This window comes from Hippocampus guttulatus, chromosome 2 (genome assembly GCF_054856545.1).
Source record: "Hippocampus guttulatus isolate MCC_2025c chromosome 2, RoL_Hgut_1.0, whole genome shotgun sequence".
Lineage (NCBI taxonomy): Eukaryota > Metazoa > Chordata > Actinopteri > Syngnathiformes > Syngnathidae > Hippocampus > Hippocampus guttulatus.
The window spans coordinates 9,799,468-9,817,500 of record NC_141262.1 but is presented as its reverse complement, the minus strand read 5'-3'; the positions used below and the strand labels follow the sequence as shown (position 1 = coordinate 9,817,500).

Below are 18,033 nucleotides of genomic sequence, written 5' to 3'. Positions count from 1 at the left end.
GCATTAGCTCCATAAGCATAATAGCTTGTATACATTGGATGTAAAGGGTCTACACACCCCGGTTCAATGCCAAGGTTCTGCGACATAAAAAAAAATGAGAACAAGAAAAATTACTGGGATCCTTTTGAATGAGCTATAAATTAAAAAATAGAACGCTTTTTGAAATTGAAAGTAAAAAACAGCACAGCAGCAGAGGTAATATTTTTACCCGTGGCCATGTACAAAATGAACCAATCACATACTTCACCGATTCTACTCATGTAAAACAGGAGTCAACACACACCTGCCACCATTTAAAGTGCCTCACATTAACCCCAAATAATTGTGAACTGATTTAATAAACTTCTCCTGACATTTGTTTTGCTTTCCAGCAGAATTCTTAAGCTTGAATGATTTATCTTCTCGTTTCATCTCTTCAGATCACATAAACTTGACATTTGAACAGGCATATGTAGACTTTATATCCACTGTTACTTGATGAATTAAACAAACCTCTCTACTCAATACCGGTGCCCCAACAAAAACAAGAAAGGTGTGACAGTTTTCATATTTTGGGATCCATGACAAAGTAAACGCTGGAAATTGAACAAAGCAAACGTTTCCACTTGGAAGACATCTATTTTCAAATGTTTGAATTTTCAGGCTCCAAAAATAACGTCCCAAACAACAAGGTTTTTCACTATTTTCACCTCAAGTCAGGATTTGTAGATAAATGACCATAATCCACCTACAGTAGCTCGAAATTGGTTAGAATAGGCATTAGCCTCTCTGTGGCATGAAACAGGACAAACAACAGATGTTTGGATGTTTCCGTTTTTTCAATGAGATTTACTGTATCCCCTCCCAACCCTCCCCCAGTTTAAACCCAGATGTGATGCTCATGAATTCTTAAATGACATCGATGAGACATCCTAAGACTGTCAACGATCCAAGGTGAATTCTTACTTTGATAAATACCGCTCCATAATGCTGACTTCTCCAGTGTTAATTTCAGATCTGGTCTGCGTCGTAAAGTTTGCTTCTCTAATGTTTCAGCAGATGTTTTGTATTAACATCTACTATATATTGGCAAACATCAGCCACATTACAACGATAAATCTGATAGTCTTATAAGTGTTACTCTGGCTCTTGTGAAAGAAGAGAACCTGACTGAAAAGCATTGTTGTAATGACAGGTGTAACTATAAGGAAGTAGAATTATTGGGAACATTTCACTCTTCAAAACCAACGTTAGACACAGGAAAGATAGATAGCATGAAGAATCACCCAAAAATCAAATCCTTCAACTTAAAAACGCCAAATCAATGTTACTCTGGAGCCTGGAGTTGGGCTATGTATGGAGACAACAGCTGTAATGAATTCTGAGGCAGAGCGGAAAGCGAACGGTATTAATCAGATTCATCTTGCTACGGCAGAGAGAAGAGCTGGCTGTGCACCTTCACAATAGCAGCTAATAAAAAACAATATTTTGCCTTTCTCTTTATGTCAAACGCAGCTCTCGATGACACAAGCGTCTCCCTGCTAATTACTGTAACTCTTGCTCTCCGTTCGCTGCAGCTGTATCATCTTGCAGGCGCAAACAAGTGGCAAACAGGTTCTTCTTTCAAAGCGCGCCACATTGTAGTCATTCCTCCATTTTACACTGGGGCCCAGATTTTCAAAGGGCCTTTATAAGTTCCTCGTACATTTACACATTGGGGAACGTTTCAACTTGGCCTGTACTTAACAAAGCAGCAATATCAATCCCAGAAACCATTATTGGGCTTACATCTCAACATCAAATGTTTAAGGATCTGCAGGTATTAAACAAAGACACACGCCAGACTTTGCCTCTCATCAAAACACAGAGAGGTCATATATTATAGGCTAGGCTGATTGGGCCAAATCCTCTGGAGTCATGAAACATGATGCATCATCGCATTTCTTATATAAACTACATCTTATCCAAACTTGACTCACTTTTTTCACATCTTCGAGAGTCAAAAGCCAGTTTGCACCCTAAAGTCCAGCACACCTCACTCCTCTGCCATCACGACCTTGGGGTCAGGCCAGAATGCCCAAATTTAATGAGAGTGCCATTTGAGGAAATGCATGGCTGTGATAAAGAAAGGGTCTGCACACACAATGCGCCCTGGCCCTTTGTCTGGGTGCTAACGGTATTGACGAGCGCTGATCGATGTTAATTGCGAGTCAGAATGGCCATATTGACCAGGCTCCCTGGATGAAGAAGCCTGCAGGCCCGCTGAAAAGAGCACCACATACAGAGAGAGTAGTTTTGCAGTTACAGAGTTCCCAAGGCTCTCTCTCTCTCTCTCTCTCTCTCTCATTCTCTTTAATGAGACCAGAGTGCCCCACAAAGACGGGATAATGTCCATCAATGCCAAGTCTGTTGAACACAAAAGAGGGCCAAAACGTGTGTTCTTATCACTGTGTGGGGTTTTTTTTGCACTTATGGGTGTGTGGGTATGTGTATGTGTTTGAGGAGGGCGTGTGTGATGGTTGTGGGATACCAAAAAGGATGTCAAATGACAACTAGATCTCCAAAGATGTTATGGTGTGCGTGAATACATGTTGGTGTGTGTGTGTGTATGTGTGCGTGTGCGTGTGCGTGTGTGTGCGTGTGTTAACCAAAAATCAATAGGCAGTAGCTGCAGAGACAAGACATGAACAATCAATAATCAGGCTGCAAGCAGAGGCAGACACAGAGAGAGCAGATAAAATGGTGGGGCAGATTGAAGATATGTGTCGACACATAATGGAACCATGGTCACGTTTAGCATTGGAAAAAAAACAAAAACAAAACTTTGCCGACACCTCTTGTGACCACGTACAAATGCTCACGTTTTTTTTTTTTTTTAACACTTGCTACTGTTAACGAAACAATGGATTGTTCAAAATTTCTTTGGGACAAGAAAAATGGTTGGTGACAAGTACAAATATTTACGTATATCTCGGCTACCTTTTACCTCAGAAGAGGATAGTTCGAGCGTGGTTTTTTTTTTCCCTCTCCCTACCCAGCGTTTTCCTTTCTGAATTCTGACTGTAATTTCCCCATTGCGGGACAAATAAAGGGATATCTTATCTTATCTTATCTTATCTTATCTTATCTTATCTTATGAACCCTGATGAAACCCTAAATTCACTTCGCATTCGCTCCTCAGTAAGATACGGGCTTTGGGTAATCATCTCCAAAGCTTTTGTAGCAAACGTTTTTTTAATATCATGTGAAACAGGGTGAAGTGTTCTGAGGGAGAATCTGTCTCTCTTTGAGAGTTTGAACAGAGTAGCTTCAGGATCCAAAAACAGAGAAACATACCTGTAAGTCCTGAATCTTATCTCCAGGAGAGACCAAAGCTATAGAAAGAAGAAACAGATCTCATGTCTTGGAACTCAGATGAGCTCCATTGGAACAAAGTAACAACGTAATTTCTTTGTGCTTATTAAAAGACAGTTGTCTGCTTCACCTCATGATGGATGGAGCATCCTAATCTTGCAACTGTTGTGCTTATTTGCACTTAGTTTCACAGTGTTTGATATCTGCAAATGGTGGCTGACGGTCTAAATCTGCAAATCAAGTGAATAAGAAAACCTTTATTAGTCTCGCAATGGAGAAATTCCCGATTCACAGCAGCAAAGTTATGAAAGGAAGAAGTAGAACAACAAAATATAGGAGCTGCTGGAAAGGCAGCCACTCACCCGGCGCCATTTTGAAGTCAAAATAACAAAAATAACACAACACAACACATAGGACACAGACAGTCGTGCCATCTTCACCACTTTTCTGCATACACTTTGTTGTCTGAAGCAGTTCTAGATTAAAGAGGAGAGGATCAAAGTGTCCTTTCACCAGTGGATCAGAGACGTCATGCTGAAAATGTGCACACGTCTACTACAAGCTAAGTTTTGAAAGCAAACACGAAGCTGTAGCGTCCATTGACGAAAAAGAGATTGGCTCACATCTCCTGTCCCATGTAAATCCACTTCAATTCCAAGCCGCGACTCCCAGTTCCACATCCGCATCGGCACTTCGCGCTCCTTTCTTCTCATCGTCGGCTCCTCAAGCCTTACATCCATCCAGCCGCAGACCGTTCAACAGCACCGATCTCTCCGCTGAACAAAGTGAGGCTGTGAAAAATGCTGCCCATGACAGGCGCAAGACACAAGCGCCCCGGGACTGTCCAGCAACGACAGTCAAATGGCGCCGACATTCCTCCCAGGCAAAAACAGTGCTGGTATACCCATGCTGCCGAGAAGGCGCAACCATCAAGCACAGAGTTTCCTCCTTGATGAATGTCGTGGCCAAAAAATGCTGAAAAAAGTCCACATCAGGTCCACACGACGTAACAACAAACACAAAGTGACAAAACAAACCAAAAAACAACAAAAAAGCAAGGCTCATGAGAGCACTTGCCGACGGCTGCCTACTCGGGCGCCATCTTGAATCACCTATCTGAAAATGTCTTGCCTGGTTACAGAGTTGAGGGGCAGCTAAACAGAGAATTGTCACATTCAAGCAACAATGCTGCATTGTCCTGTATAATTTGTCCGGTTCCGTTATTTAGTTGAATCTGTTGGTTGATGATAGAGCTGCAGTTACCGTAATCTGGCCTAAATACTCCAAAGTGGAAATGCAACGTACATAGGAGTTAACTATGAGAGAGTTATAATATGGCAATTTGAAGAGAAGCGTAGCACTCATAATTTAATCAATCACTTCTATTTCTGCAACCCCCCAATTGTTATTATTCAGACCTTTTTCTTGAACCCTTCCATCTGGTCTTCACCGTACCAGACGGATTCATACCTTGTCACCACAATGTGGTTCAAATCCCTCTCCACAACATTTACGCTCATGTCCCTTGCAGCAGTGGTGAGCAGGCGAGAAAGCACCCAAACACAGGTGCAAAGACACAGAACGAGCCAGTGGTAAGAAAGGAGGCCAGAGGCTTTTTTGTGGAGCATGACTGGAAAGGCATTTAGCCACAGCACCCCAGTACCCGTCCCAGCTGAAGCCTGTCCTCTTGCACGAACGACTGTACATGTGTGTATGATTTAAAAGTACAATGATGAAAAGAATAAGCCTTCACTTTGAGCCAAGATAACTGTCCCTAGTGTGTGAGCTTTACCGTCCCCCCCCCCCACCACCACCATGCACTCTCTCTCACTCTAGCCTGTGTGTATGTGTGTGCGTGTGTGTGCGCGTGTGTCATTGAAAGGTATGGCTGTAGTGTTGTGTTGGCTTGGCTGACTGTCTGCGGTTGTGCAGCGGTGAGAGAGAGTTTTTTTCAGGGGAGCGCAGAGCGGGCGTTTCTGCAGAAATCCCTGAGAAATGTTCCTTTTGGATCCATGTCCTTGCTTACATACCGCCCTCCCGACTGTCTTTCATTGTCCGTTTCATTTCCCCTCTTAAGGTTTCACTTAAAAGTTAAGAAAAGCGGAGTCATAATGCATCACTTGAACGTTCACTGACGAGATTGGGGCGGCGGCGGGGAGTGGGGGGCGGGGGTGTCAACCGGGGACCATGGCATATACGGGCAATGGAGGCTAAGCAGCTTATTTTAAAACAGATGTTTACTGACTGTTCAAGACAATGTCCTTCAGTCCAATTTCCACTTTATTTAGGTCAGAAAGAATTGCTGTAGTCTTTCTTTCACTCATCCAACCACCATAACTTGCATTCATTTCTACGGGCATCAATTCAACCTCCCAAATTATGTTAACAAAGGCCAAACACTTCTAATTGGAGCCATAATCTTCCTTGATTCACACCAAATTCTTCTTCCTCGAGCTACATTCCAGCATTCTGCAGCCTGATGGATTCTTTTCCGTGATCTGTTCAAACGACCATCAATAACAGACAGCCATAAATTTCCCCTTGTGTCACCTGTTTGAAAGTGACATTTCTTGTCGCGCATGGCATTGCAACTGGCTGATCCCAATTTGATTCAATAATGTGCGGAGCGCGCGCGCGCGCGTGACAGAGAGAGAGAGAGAGAGAAGAGGAGGGAGGAAGGGAGGATTGATCAGCGTCTGTTAAAATCTTGTTCTGGTTTTCTTAGAGTGAGGTCTGTGCCTGCCGACGTGCCTCTCCCGTGCAGCCCCCTCAACGAGAGCTGTTTATGCTAAGAGTCTGGCGTTTAAAAAAAAAAAGAGAGAGAGAAACATCTGCATAATAGCAGGAAAGTGGATAAAACCACACAGCTGGCCTCGTTTTTTCTTTTGGTTTTGTCTTTTCTCAAATGTGACTGAAAGAGAGGGGCAGCAAAAGAAGGAGACGAAGGAGAAGAGAGTTGCTGTAGGTTTTGGACTGCGAGTGGAACTGTCAGTGTGATTTTGGGTAACCGTTCGCAGTGTTCAAGTTTTTATTCCTCCGCTAACCTGGCGAGCTCGACCCCTCTCTTCATGCAACGCGGAGCTGTTTTTTCTCTCTTTCCAAGCGGGGAGACTTTCGTGCTTTCCCCCCTCGCGCTTCATAGGAACGGCTTTAACTTTCTAGGTTTAAAAAAATAAATACAACGATCGGATTGCATTTTCCCCTTTCAAACATTTTGGAGGTGATGTCATCGAGCTGTGTTTTGGCTGGTATTGTATCGAGGAGGCGCAGGGAGAAGTGTTGCAGCCAGGCGGCAATCAGCGGCTGAGGGCGGCGGGCACGTCCGGAAAATCAGGTGCAAAGTGCGGCTGTCATTTCCTCCCCGAGTCTGCCACCCAGTCGCAGCTGCTCCCATACCGCCTCAGCTACCCCCCTCCCTCGTCACGTCCCTTCAGCAGACTACTCTGAGCTGGACCGCTGCAGGACCTCAAAGACATTTGCGAACGGACACGGTGGTGTCACTGGAGCGTCAGACGAGCGGAGGCGTCGCGGGTGAGCCGACATGACCGAAGGTACTTTGCATCACCCTGCGCCCGCAGAGCCTCCCTCTCCCGCCTGCTGTGTGCGCGAGCATCATTCTCACGTAGACAAGAAGCTCCAACAGTTACTGGACCTACTAAGCCGGGACTGAAGCTCATTCGCCGCTGTCATCTCGTGCGTAGTGCACATTCCCACTTCCGCACCAGACGGTTGGATTACGCATGCCATTACGCGCGCGTTGCATCGTTCCACGGGGTTGCTGAGGGTGACCAGTATTTTGGGAGTTTGACAATCTGTAAGTAAAGCACGTGATTTCACCTGCTTCGTCCTTTGTCGGGGGCGCGCATCATCTGAGGCTCACCATTTTGCGCCCCCGCCCACTAGCCCCCGGCGTGGACAGCTGTTCGAGGTTGCCCTGCGGTCACAGTGGCCCGGCTCCTGCGGCCTCAAACACCAGTTTACCCACGGCCGCTTATTTATTCTCCACGCTGTGGGAACTGGGCCACGCCGTCGCCGATGCCAACTGGAGTGGCCGCTCACTCTTTGACTCTGCCTAACATCCACCGGATTTCAACCGCAGAGGCAAACTCTCCGGACTGTCGGACTGGCTCAGGCCGAGCGAGGAGACTGACTCTGGGCCAAGTTCCATAGTGGAGGGGGGAAGCGATGTGGTCCCTTCTTTCCACGCTGACCGTCTTGTAAGTCCGCCTTTTTCATCTCTTTATCGTGCAGAAATCAGATCTCCCTACTCAGTCTTGTGTTTAAACGACTTTCAAATAAGCCGAGCAACGCATGAAGATGATGGTGGGGTTGCAGTGTCAAACGATTACATCACTCCTCATCAGTCCCGGTGGAAAACATACCAGGAAAGTCCTGTTTTGATTGGCTGACAGTTTGGGGTCACTAGGTCACATTCGGGTCTTGTGTTACTCATAAAAGCTGCCATAAACATCTCCATCACCGTCTACACTTACTTCAGGGATGGCCAAAACTTGCTCGACAATGCTGTTTTCCCATCTGAAGTTTTTTGTTTTTTTTTCCTGCCGAAAATATTTTTGACTCAAGTAACAAACTTTATCTAGTGGGATCGGAACGGGATAAGGTGCCAAAAGCAAATGTGAGGGAGGATGCATACTCAGGGGGCTGTTGCTTGCCCATTCGAGGTGTGTCTTCTTAAAAGCCGAGAGGGATTTATTTTTCTTTTCTTGCATCGGCTCTACTTCTCCCACATGGCAGCCCTCGCCAGATACTTCTCATTCCACTCGCAACCTGGGCAGGGTGTGTTTCGTTGCCGCTGCCCGACTTTCACCTCCCTGCCTGCATCCCGCTGTCTCCGTTTTACCCACCTAACTGCCTACATCTGTCTCCCTGACTTGCATGAAACCATTTTTTTTCCACAGATGCTCGCTGAGATAAAACTTCGAATTAATAACTGATGAATGACGGCGCCTCTGGCAGTATCTGAGGACGAGCAGACCGACTGTTTAGTCTGCTGGTTTTAGTTAAGGTCGACCAAAGCCAATCATCGAGCCATTCATTTCCTTCTTGCCTATCACTTTACCGCAGACATTTATGGATTTATTTCCTCTACCCAGAAAACACAGTTTCACCATTTTATCAAAGTCTGGTATGCAAAGGGAAAAGGTCCTAACCGCAGCAACCTGTTGCTACTCTCTTAAAAGCCGCAGCTCCACTTTGAGGCTTTCTCTAACTATTGTTCCACAGTCAGGCCTGTTCCTGTTGATACCACTCACACACCCACTTGCCTTACCGCCGCCACAGAGGCCCACAGACTAACATCCAACGTGCTGAGGCCCGCGATGCAGTGTCGGCCTACCGCTCTAACCACTACTACACACAGCTGAAACCACCGTCCTGTACGCCGAGTCCCAGCAGGCCGATCGTGCTCTCTTCACACTGGTGCTCGCTCGTTCGCTCTGAGGCTGGCTCATCTGACCGCGGTCTTATCCCGGTGCATCTGCGGGGACGCAGGTTCATGATGTCAGAACTTTTGCTTGTTTTGGCAGACAGCCACCGCGCACCGGGCTTTCCCTCTCCCCCAATACCTCCGCTATGTCATTGCTGTAGCCAGCCTTTTTTTTTTTTGCTCCGACTCTGTCCTTTTCTCATCCCTCCCCCGACCCCCGACCGCTCCCCGCTTTCCTCTCGCCTCCGCTCTGTGGCTGGCATAACACGGAGTGTCTGTGGTTTTTGTGGGAGCGGGGAATCCAGTGTCGAGGCACTTTTCCTGCAGTGTCTTCGACGGCAGTGCGGCAATGGTGTTTTAACAGCTGACAGTCCTCACAATGCACAGGGGCTCAGGTTTTTTTGGCAGTGTACGTAAAATGTGAGGGCCAACACGGCATTGCCCTGGACGTCTGTGTCTATTAGAATGACTGAAGAGTCAACACAGCAAAGTATGCGCTGTCAGAAAAGGGGATACAATATGTCTGTGTAATTTCTCAGCCATCCAGGTCACGGTAATCGACTAAGCGTGAGCTGAAGGCAACTGGATTTCGAAACTCAGAGCCTTTTGGATTAAAGGCGAATCATCTTGAACAACCAAGAAGAATTTAATTTGTCTTGGATTGATTGATGACTTGTACGGAAGGAGGCATTGCTCTCCCTATATGTTTTATCTGTTCTAATGTACTACAAAGTGCCAATAAATTGACTCTAGGCAAAATCTTTGCACTTTTTCCGAAGCCAGAGCAGCACATGTATTTGCCCAAGTCATGCAAAAATGTACCAAATGTGTTTCTACTAGATTAGAGATGCGAGAATATCTCTCTGAATGTTATCCTGTTTTGGTGCCAATGTAAAAATGCACCGAGTAATGTTGCCCTGCGGATCTGGCATGGAGTGGATGTCGGCCTGAGCTAAAGTCATGTTAGACCACAAATCGAGTCGGATTCGCTGGTTGTGGCCAAATAGCCCATTTCGGATTCTTAACAACCAGTTAATTCATGGACAGTATGCAGCAATGGTTGTTTTAAAGTGCTATATAAATAAAGTTTAGTTAATCTGTTAATTATTATAGCCGTCACTAGTGCCAACCAGTTACCGTGGCCCTCAATGAGTCAACTTTTTTTCTTAAGAGTGTCAAAAAGAGGAGGGGTATGAAGCAAGAGTATGCAATGAGATACATTTGTCAGAGTCCGGCGCTGGTGGTGACTTATGTTGTGATGTGCATGACTTGTATCCTCTTCCCCTTTCTTTCCCGCTATTGATCTTTTTGTCTCCTTCTCATGCCTGACCAGACCACACACTGTGCTTATACAGTCCCTACAGTTCTTTATTCCTACGAAGAGATGCAGCCTTTTATAGTCCCCCTCCTCTCCCTCTCACGTGAACTTCTCGTTCTATTTCACCTTTTGGTATTCTTTGCCAGCAGCATTCCCTGGCAATTTCTTCTTGCATCACCTTCTCTCAAGCCCTTTGTGTCCCATTCAGATGGTCCCTCCACCGCTATCTCCCAATCTCAGAAATGGGCCACATGTCTTTGCTTCAGCCCAGCTGTCAGCTGCCTGCTCCTCCTGTATACACACATCTGTGTGCATGCCCATGACAGTGCGGAGGAGTCAACTCACTAAGTCCAAACATAAACCGGGAGGTAGGAAAATGATAGGAGAGCGACAAAGAGGTGGAGGAGAGATAAGGAGGACAACAAGTCAGCGAGAGAGAGTGGAGTAGAGATGGAGGAGGCATGCAGAGATGAGGTGGGGAAAGACAAGATTGGTAGAATTGCTTTTCACTTTCCACGCGTGGTTCTGAAAGTCATCAAGTCACTAATGCAGAGCAGCTCAAAGACTACCAGATTTTGCAGAGTACCATTCGAGAGCTTTAAATAACAAACGATAGCTCCAAGGTTTCTGCTCTAATCTTAGATAAATAGAGATATATCTTCATTGAAAAAAGAACCAGCTGTTCCTGTCATGAGTCTCAAATAGTACAAAGTTGAGGTGGAACACAAGTAAGCAGTGTGACGGACGACACATGTGACTTGTGCATCACCGTATTATTCCTCCAAAAATGATTTTTTTTCCGCACATTTGGGAGCTCGTGTTCTCACTTATTCATAGCATTTTGAATTGGTACCACAATCCACTCCTGGCCAAAACCACATCATAGCCCGGTGTGCACCTGTAGTCCAGCCCAGCTGTCTACATATCCACAGCAGCCAAATAAACCGACTCATTGCCTCAGATGTCCCAACCAAAACATTCTATTTGTCTCGGCATGTTTGCCATTCTATGGTCAAGTCGGGTCATTTGGAGGCCAGATTTTGGCATAGCCCGGTCAGAACTTTGGGCTCGGAAAGAAGTCAGGTAGCGTAACTATAAACAGGTCTATGGGTGTTGCCAGTCTGCTGATGCCTGGTTGATGCCTGCTGATGCTGATTTGCCTGTCTGTATGTCAAGCCGCTGTGCCAGCCAGCAATGTGAGCAATTGGCCAATAAAGCAAAAAGCTGTTGAACAGAGGGTACCGCGGGCAGGGAGGGAGGCGGGGGATGAATGATGGTGTCATGCTTGACACTCGCAGATGTCAATGTTTGTTTTAAATTATTGCTCTGTTTCGACTATTTCCAGATGTATCCAGATGTTGCTGGTGATGTGCAATCCATTACAGGTGAGAGGCATGACAAGGAGGAATTTTACAGTCGTAAAGAGGAGTTGTAGTTTACTGTTGGTACACTTACGTGTTTCCAACAGGTACTCGGTGTGGATGGGGTCAACTTCAGTGTGCATGTGGAGAACCAGACACAGGTGCGAGACACCATGAGTCGACGACACCACCGGGTTTACCAACTCTACAGTCGCACCAGCGGCAAACATGTCCAAGTGCTGGGACGCCGAATCAGTGCCCGGGGAGAAGATGGAGACAAATATGGTAAGATGCACTCACACAAGTACAAAGCGACGGTGGTCAAACGAGTGAATGCATGAACAGATGTAGGCGGCAGCTGTGCATGCCTCCCCAGGCTTTGGCACAGGGCATTGGAGATTGTACAAGGACCTTATCGACTGGTTACTGACTCGGTGATTCACAAGCGAGCAAAGGATGGAAAGAGGGCGAGAGAATAAAGGTTACTGTGCGAAATAAAGAAAAAGGTGTGAGTTAGTTCGAGGAGAAGGCTGGTAGGCGGTGTCAGACCTGATGTTAGAAGCCCATCTTCTTCATCGATTTTTCCATTGATTTCTCATCCTCGCTGCTGTCTCCTCTGGATTTAAAACAGCAGGCTTGGCTTCCCCTCCCTGCCTCCCTCCTTCCCTTTCCACTTCCATGCTTTAACACTCCCCGTGTCCATCCCCCATTTCATTCTCCTCTCCACCTTGAAGGTAATTATGCCTGAACCCATTCTTAAACTTCGCAGAATCGATGGGCAGTAGCAAGCCTGGAGTTCATATTTCTTGAGATGCTCCTTTTGATGGTGGTGGTTGGATTGTATCTCTCCACCATTCACAAAAGTGTTACTAACATTCCACCTCGAGCAATACATTGTCTACTATAAATGTTTCAGAACGCATTCCAAAGACTAAAAGACATCGGGTATTGTGTCTGAGGCGTGCACAACGATGTAAGCGAACTGAAGGGATATGAGAGGAGAGTTGGCGGTGGGGGGAGAGAAAGGAAGAGGGCAAGAGGGAAGGAGGTATTGATTTCTCTTGACCCCTTTGTTGACTAAGGTCATCTAGGAACCATTTTAGGGATTTATTTTTAACCAGGTGCTAGCGCTCTTTGAGAATGGGAAGTGATATTGCCCACAAGGATGAATGTATGCTACACTGTATGTGAACAAATTGAGACCCAGTCAAAGGCTTCTGTTGCTCTGCTGCGCATGCTCAAAATCGCCATTGCCATCTGTTTTGTTTTTATGAGGCCAATTTGTAGGCATCAGCCTCACATCTCAATTGAACTGCCTTATCTTGAAACCATTTATTTGTCTAGAGACGTAGAAGAGACGGAAGGTTGCATTGACGGCATAAAAAATGTTTGGGCCGTTTACTTATACCTCAGTACCCAAAACAAAAGGAACCAAGAAATGATACAGTATTGCTTCTGTGCTCTGACAATGTCAGTGGACAAAATTGTACCGAAGTCAACGGATTTCTCGAAACAAGGTTGACCGGTACTCTCTTTCTCCAACGCAACTTTGAATCCATTTGCCACTTGCCATTTTCAGTCATGTTTTAAAGCCATGTTTTCTGTGGTTTTCTTTCCATTACCGCCACTTACAAATTTCTTTGCTGGCCAGTCAAGTGGATGCAATAATTGCAGCTCCATCAATTGGGTCTCAGAAGAGATCACTTATATTCGGTAGGTCTTTTGATAATGAAAGCAACAAAAATAATGGATACCATCCTGAACTGTACTCTCTTCTTGTATAACTGCTTTTTGGAAAAGACGAAAATTGTAGTTGGTCCTGATGGTGTAGTGGTTCATTAGCGTGTCTCCAGTACAGGCAATGCGGATTTACAGGATGATTTTCAATTATTGAAGGTGTGGATGGTTGTCGGGCTCTTCGAGGTGCATCGGAAAAAGTTCAAAGGACTGGTGTTACAAAAGATATACAGTATTTCAAAGTTTTCCCCTTCCGAGTAATTCCCATCGAGTCTAACACAATTTCCCCATCTTTTCTGCCACTATTTTATGTACTCTTGGAAAGATTCTCCCGGGATCCTTTATTGCTCTGTAGTCATGGCCATTTTGATGCCTGAGACACTTTGTTGACGTTCTTTAGCTGGAGGGGAAATCACATGGAGCCAGGTCAGATGAGCAGGGGCATTGCTCCAGCATGGCAATTTTCTTCTCGACCAAGAAGTGTCAAATTCCCAGGGCTTCGTTAGAGCACATCTCCAGCCTCTTCTCGCACCCTGAATGAGGCAAACACCCTTAGGATTGCTTGAGTAGATGTGCTGGTTGAATGTCTATCCCACAGTGAAGGGAAAATCTCAGAGTTTGGACTTCAAATATATATATTTTGTAACGCTAGCCCTGGAACATTTTTTGTGACACGCCCGGTCAATGACTCCAGCGACCAGTCCAAGATGTAGTCGGCCATATGGAAGTAGCTGTGTGGATGCAAGTGGGTCTGTTTGATATCACACATGGAATAAAATGTCAGGTAGAGATTTCTGTTGACACCCACACATTCCCCTTGTTTTCCTTGGCTCTAATGTCTGTCTGTCCTTCTGTCTGTCCCTTCACAAGCCCAGCTCGTAGTGGAGGCAGACACCTTTGGTAGCCAGGTGAGAATCCGGGGCAAAGAAACCAACTTCTACTTGTGCATGAACCGCCGGGGCAAGCTGGTAGGAAAGGTAAGAATGACTTTTGTTGACATCACCGTGTCCAACGCAAAATGATTGTGATACACTGTCCTGATCAGCCTCTCTCTGTTCTCCTTTCTGCACACGTGGGTGCTTCCTCTTTCTCAGAAGGCCAGTAACAGAAGCGCCGACTGTGTTTTTGTGGAAAAGGTTCTGGAAAACCACTATACAGCTCTGATGTCCGCACGCTACACGGGCTGGTATGTGGGCTTCACAAAAAGAGGGCGCCCTCGCCGCGGGCCCCACACGCTCCCCAACCAGCAGGATGTACACTTCATGAAGCGTTTCCCGCCTGGGGAGCAACCTGACCTCACCACACCATTTCGCTTCACCACCATCAGCAAGAGAGGCAAGAGGGTGCGTGCTACTGGACCTCGCTAACGGCGGCAAACGCCTGAACTCAAGTTGCCTGAAAGCCTTGACCTGAGCCTGCCAATGGCTGAACCAGTCAACCAAAAACCATTCGCATTCCACTGAACAACTCGCTTTGTTGGGCCAAACATTGACTAGAAAACTTGATGAATCATTCATGGGGTTTCTCTTTCAACCAACCTTTTTGCCACTACAGCCCCGTAGTTGTAGAGCATTTCTTTTTTTTCCCCTTCCTGGGACCAACTGGACCCTTGGTGGTCCATCACTGGAAGCGATATGGACCTGGTCTGCTTCCCTTCACAGACCAGAACTATTGACAGAATACCTGAAGGGCAGCCAAAAGAGTCCAAGGCTCACGGCTCCACAAAGGCCTTCATTCCACAACCACAAAAAACACATGGCCTTTTTACATCTCCTGCTGTGGACCAGCTGGACAATATCAAGAATGGAATTGCAACTGGCCCTTACAGAGAGAGGACAAGGGTGAAAAGGGGTGAGTGGGTGCTCAGTCTAGAGGGAAAAGACTGCAACATGGACAAAGGGATAGAATGATCTGCACAGATCAAGGACCAATCATGGACTCCTGACATGTGACACACTTGTTCCTCTCAGCGCTAGATCGGTGGGAACCTGTGAAAGTTATTGATGGATGAATGGATCAGTGAGGGAACGGGGCGACGGACTAACTGAACACATGCATGTCTGTAAGAGAAAAAAACGAAGAAATGAACACACGCGTGTTGTGCGTGTGTTTGTGCAAGCGCATCAACAACAAGCATGAGGGAAGCGAGATCACGAGGGACTTCGGAAACTCCGACGTCAGGGAGCAACTGGAATGTATAGAACAAATGTACCAAAAAAAAAAAAACCAACAATCAGCCATTTACAGAACACCAAACGAGTGAGCAACCAAAGACAACTGAGGGCCTTCTTCAGGACTCCTCCCTTTTACCATGACCCACAGAGGACACAGCACCCTCTGCTTGGAAGTGCACGGGGCCGATGATGAGCACACGAGGGAAGGTGCCTTCTCTATAAGCATTACTATAGAAACGAACCCCAGGGGATGATGCTCCTGTGCGATACCGTGGACACAGAATGCTGCTACCAGGACATTCAATGCAACAAACCAAAGTCTCATGCGTACGCCCATGAGAACAAATTATTAAAGGGAACAATTTATTGAAAGCTATATATAAAATAGAAACACGAAATAAGCAATCCTACTATGATGGCTAGTATAATTATTATGATAAAATTATTTCATTTATTTATTTCAGCTATGTGTGCAGCAGTCTTTCTTGACTCAGTAAACCTTACAGAACTTTTCCATGTGTCTCTGAAGTGATTTGTCCTCACATGACACATACACACAACAAAAGGCCCTGCCATTCAGGATATATTGAGGCGCCTTAAACATGAAGAATCCCACATGAGAACATCAAAACAAAGAAAAACCCCAAAAACACACAAAAAAACCCATCGCCACAATAATGAAAAGAGTGACGCTTGAATGCGCAGGGCATGCAGAGGGTGTGGCCTGAATAACTCTCCGCTACTTGTGTGCTGTGAGACTAAAAGATGCTGATTCAAATACATTTACATGAAATCTGGGTGAAAGGGCCAAACTGAAAAGACAGAAACATGAGAGGATCCTACGAGAATAAAGTAAAAAAACTACGAGAAAAAAAACAGTTCTGTATACTGGTCGGACAGCTTTCGCATTTGTGCACTAGTTACAATTGCAGCACTTGCGGTGAAGGAGAATTTTAGAATGCCACGAGCAGTACGAGTGGCACACAGTCGTCAACCAGTGCACAGTTTTTTTTCCTCAACTTGTTGCTGTCCTAAGATGACAGAGCTGTCCTACTCGTGAGGACAAAGAGCGTACTCTTCATCCATCCATTTCTAATCCACTTTTCCTCACAAGGGTCGCGGGCGAGCAGGAGCCGATCCCAGCTGTCTTTGAGTAGTAGGCACCCCGAACTGCTCGCCAGCCAATCGCAGGGCACACATTTGTGCTCACAATCACACCGAGGGACAATTTAGTGAATCCAATTAACCTATGGGGGATGTTTTTTGGAATGTAGGAGGAAACCGGAGTACCCTTAGAAAACCCACGCAGGCACAGGGAGAACATGCGAATTCCACACAGGAAGGCCGCAGCCAGAATCGAACTCTGCACCTCCGCACTGTGAGGCCGACGCGCTAACCAGGCGACTACCGTACCGCTAAAGGGCGTACAAGTACGTGGATTTTAAATTGTTCAAATTTACTAACTGTTGGTTCACTTTTTGAACTAAATTTCAGGGGACCACAGTGGAAATAAATCATTGGGCATTCTTGTGGTTTTATCCTCTGTGATGTCTGATTGAGTGACTGGAAATTTTATTGTGCTGTTGTCTGTGCTAGTAAAATATTCAAAATCAATCAATCCATTTATCAGTCAATCAATCAATTAATCGGATACAAAGGACATATCTTAAATGATCAAACGGCTTGCCATACGACTATTGAATGTAACAGGCTGACTACTACTATGACTACTCCTCTTACTACTGCTACTATTTATGATTTTAAACAGATCTACATATAGTGATGTCAAATGTCACTCATTCTCCAATTTTCATCCGACATTAACTTTTAAATTCGGAAACCATTGCGCAGTCACTAAAAGCTGCGTGTTGATTTCTTCCCTACAGAGTGAAGCACCCAGTAAGGAAAACATGCCCTATTGTGTTGGAGTTGATTCTCTTCTCATCTATCCCCCGTCAGCCTCCCCTTCCTTCCATATCGTAGCATGCGGTCATTGAAGAGATGTTGCTGCCAAATGACCCAATCATGCTGGCGGACACAAACAGCTGACTCAGGGGGGAAAGGGGTCGTGCCAGAGGATTCCTATTACAAGACAACAGGAATCGGTATGGAGGCAGGAGGGCAACGGGGCTGTGGGATAAAGAGCAAGTCAGGGGTGCCGGTGGGCCCATTTGTTCATTTCTGAAACAATGTTCCAGTTGCATTCGGGGAATGATGGAAATATTTTGCGTTGCCAAACCCAAGAGTGGAAGGTGTATGGTAATCACGTTGAGGAAGGAATGTCAAATATTTGTGTGAGAACGGAGCAGTGACCTGAGAGCTGCAGGAATTATGGGCCAAAATCCCACAGACCCAGCGGAAGCACACACACCCATACACGGACGTGATATACCAAGCACATTAAACGCATCACGCATGACTCTTAAAAGTGTAAATCAAGAAACACAACGACATGCAACCTCCACAACAAACCCCACCCTCTTCAATGCACATTAACATAGCCACGATCTCATACAGCAGTCTTGCTTCATGCGCACTGTTGTATTTATTCAAACATGCATTCTTCTCTAAGTTATACAAGATGGTGTGTGTGGCCTACTGTAACAGGTTGTTTCTGATTTCACTGTGGGAATCGAGCGAGTTAATATTGCCATCTAGTGGTTA

General features: G+C 45.8%; 1 protein-coding gene across 1 annotated transcript; it reads left to right on the top strand.

Annotated features, from left to right (window-relative positions):
* The first annotated feature begins 6,019 nt into the window (after positions 1–6,019).
* fgf18a (fibroblast growth factor 18a) lies at positions 6,020–15,867 on the top strand. Its single transcript, XM_086135223.1, has 5 exons — positions 6,020–7,550; positions 11,443–11,482; positions 11,566–11,743; positions 14,066–14,172; positions 14,290–15,867. The coding sequence occupies exons 1-5, from the start codon at positions 7,519–7,521 to the stop codon at positions 14,560–14,562; spliced, it is 630 nt and encodes a 209-aa protein (XP_085991349.1). The 5' UTR covers positions 6,020–7,518; the 3' UTR covers positions 14,563–15,867.
* Positions 15,868–18,033: the final 2,166 nt, after the last annotated feature.

Excerpts from the sequence above, each read along its gene's own strand:
- fgf18a (XM_086135223.1), top strand. The coding sequence starts at position 7,519 with ATGTGGTCCCTTCTTTCCACGCTGACCGTCTT. Across the intron at positions 11,744-14,065 it reads AGAAGATGGAGACAAATATG|CCCAGCTCGTAGTGGAGGCA; the intron begins GTAAGATGCACT and ends TCCCTTCACAAG. Across the intron at positions 14,173-14,289 it reads GGGGCAAGCTGGTAGGAAAG|AAGGCCAGTAACAGAAGCGC; the intron begins GTAAGAATGACT and ends CCTCTTTCTCAG.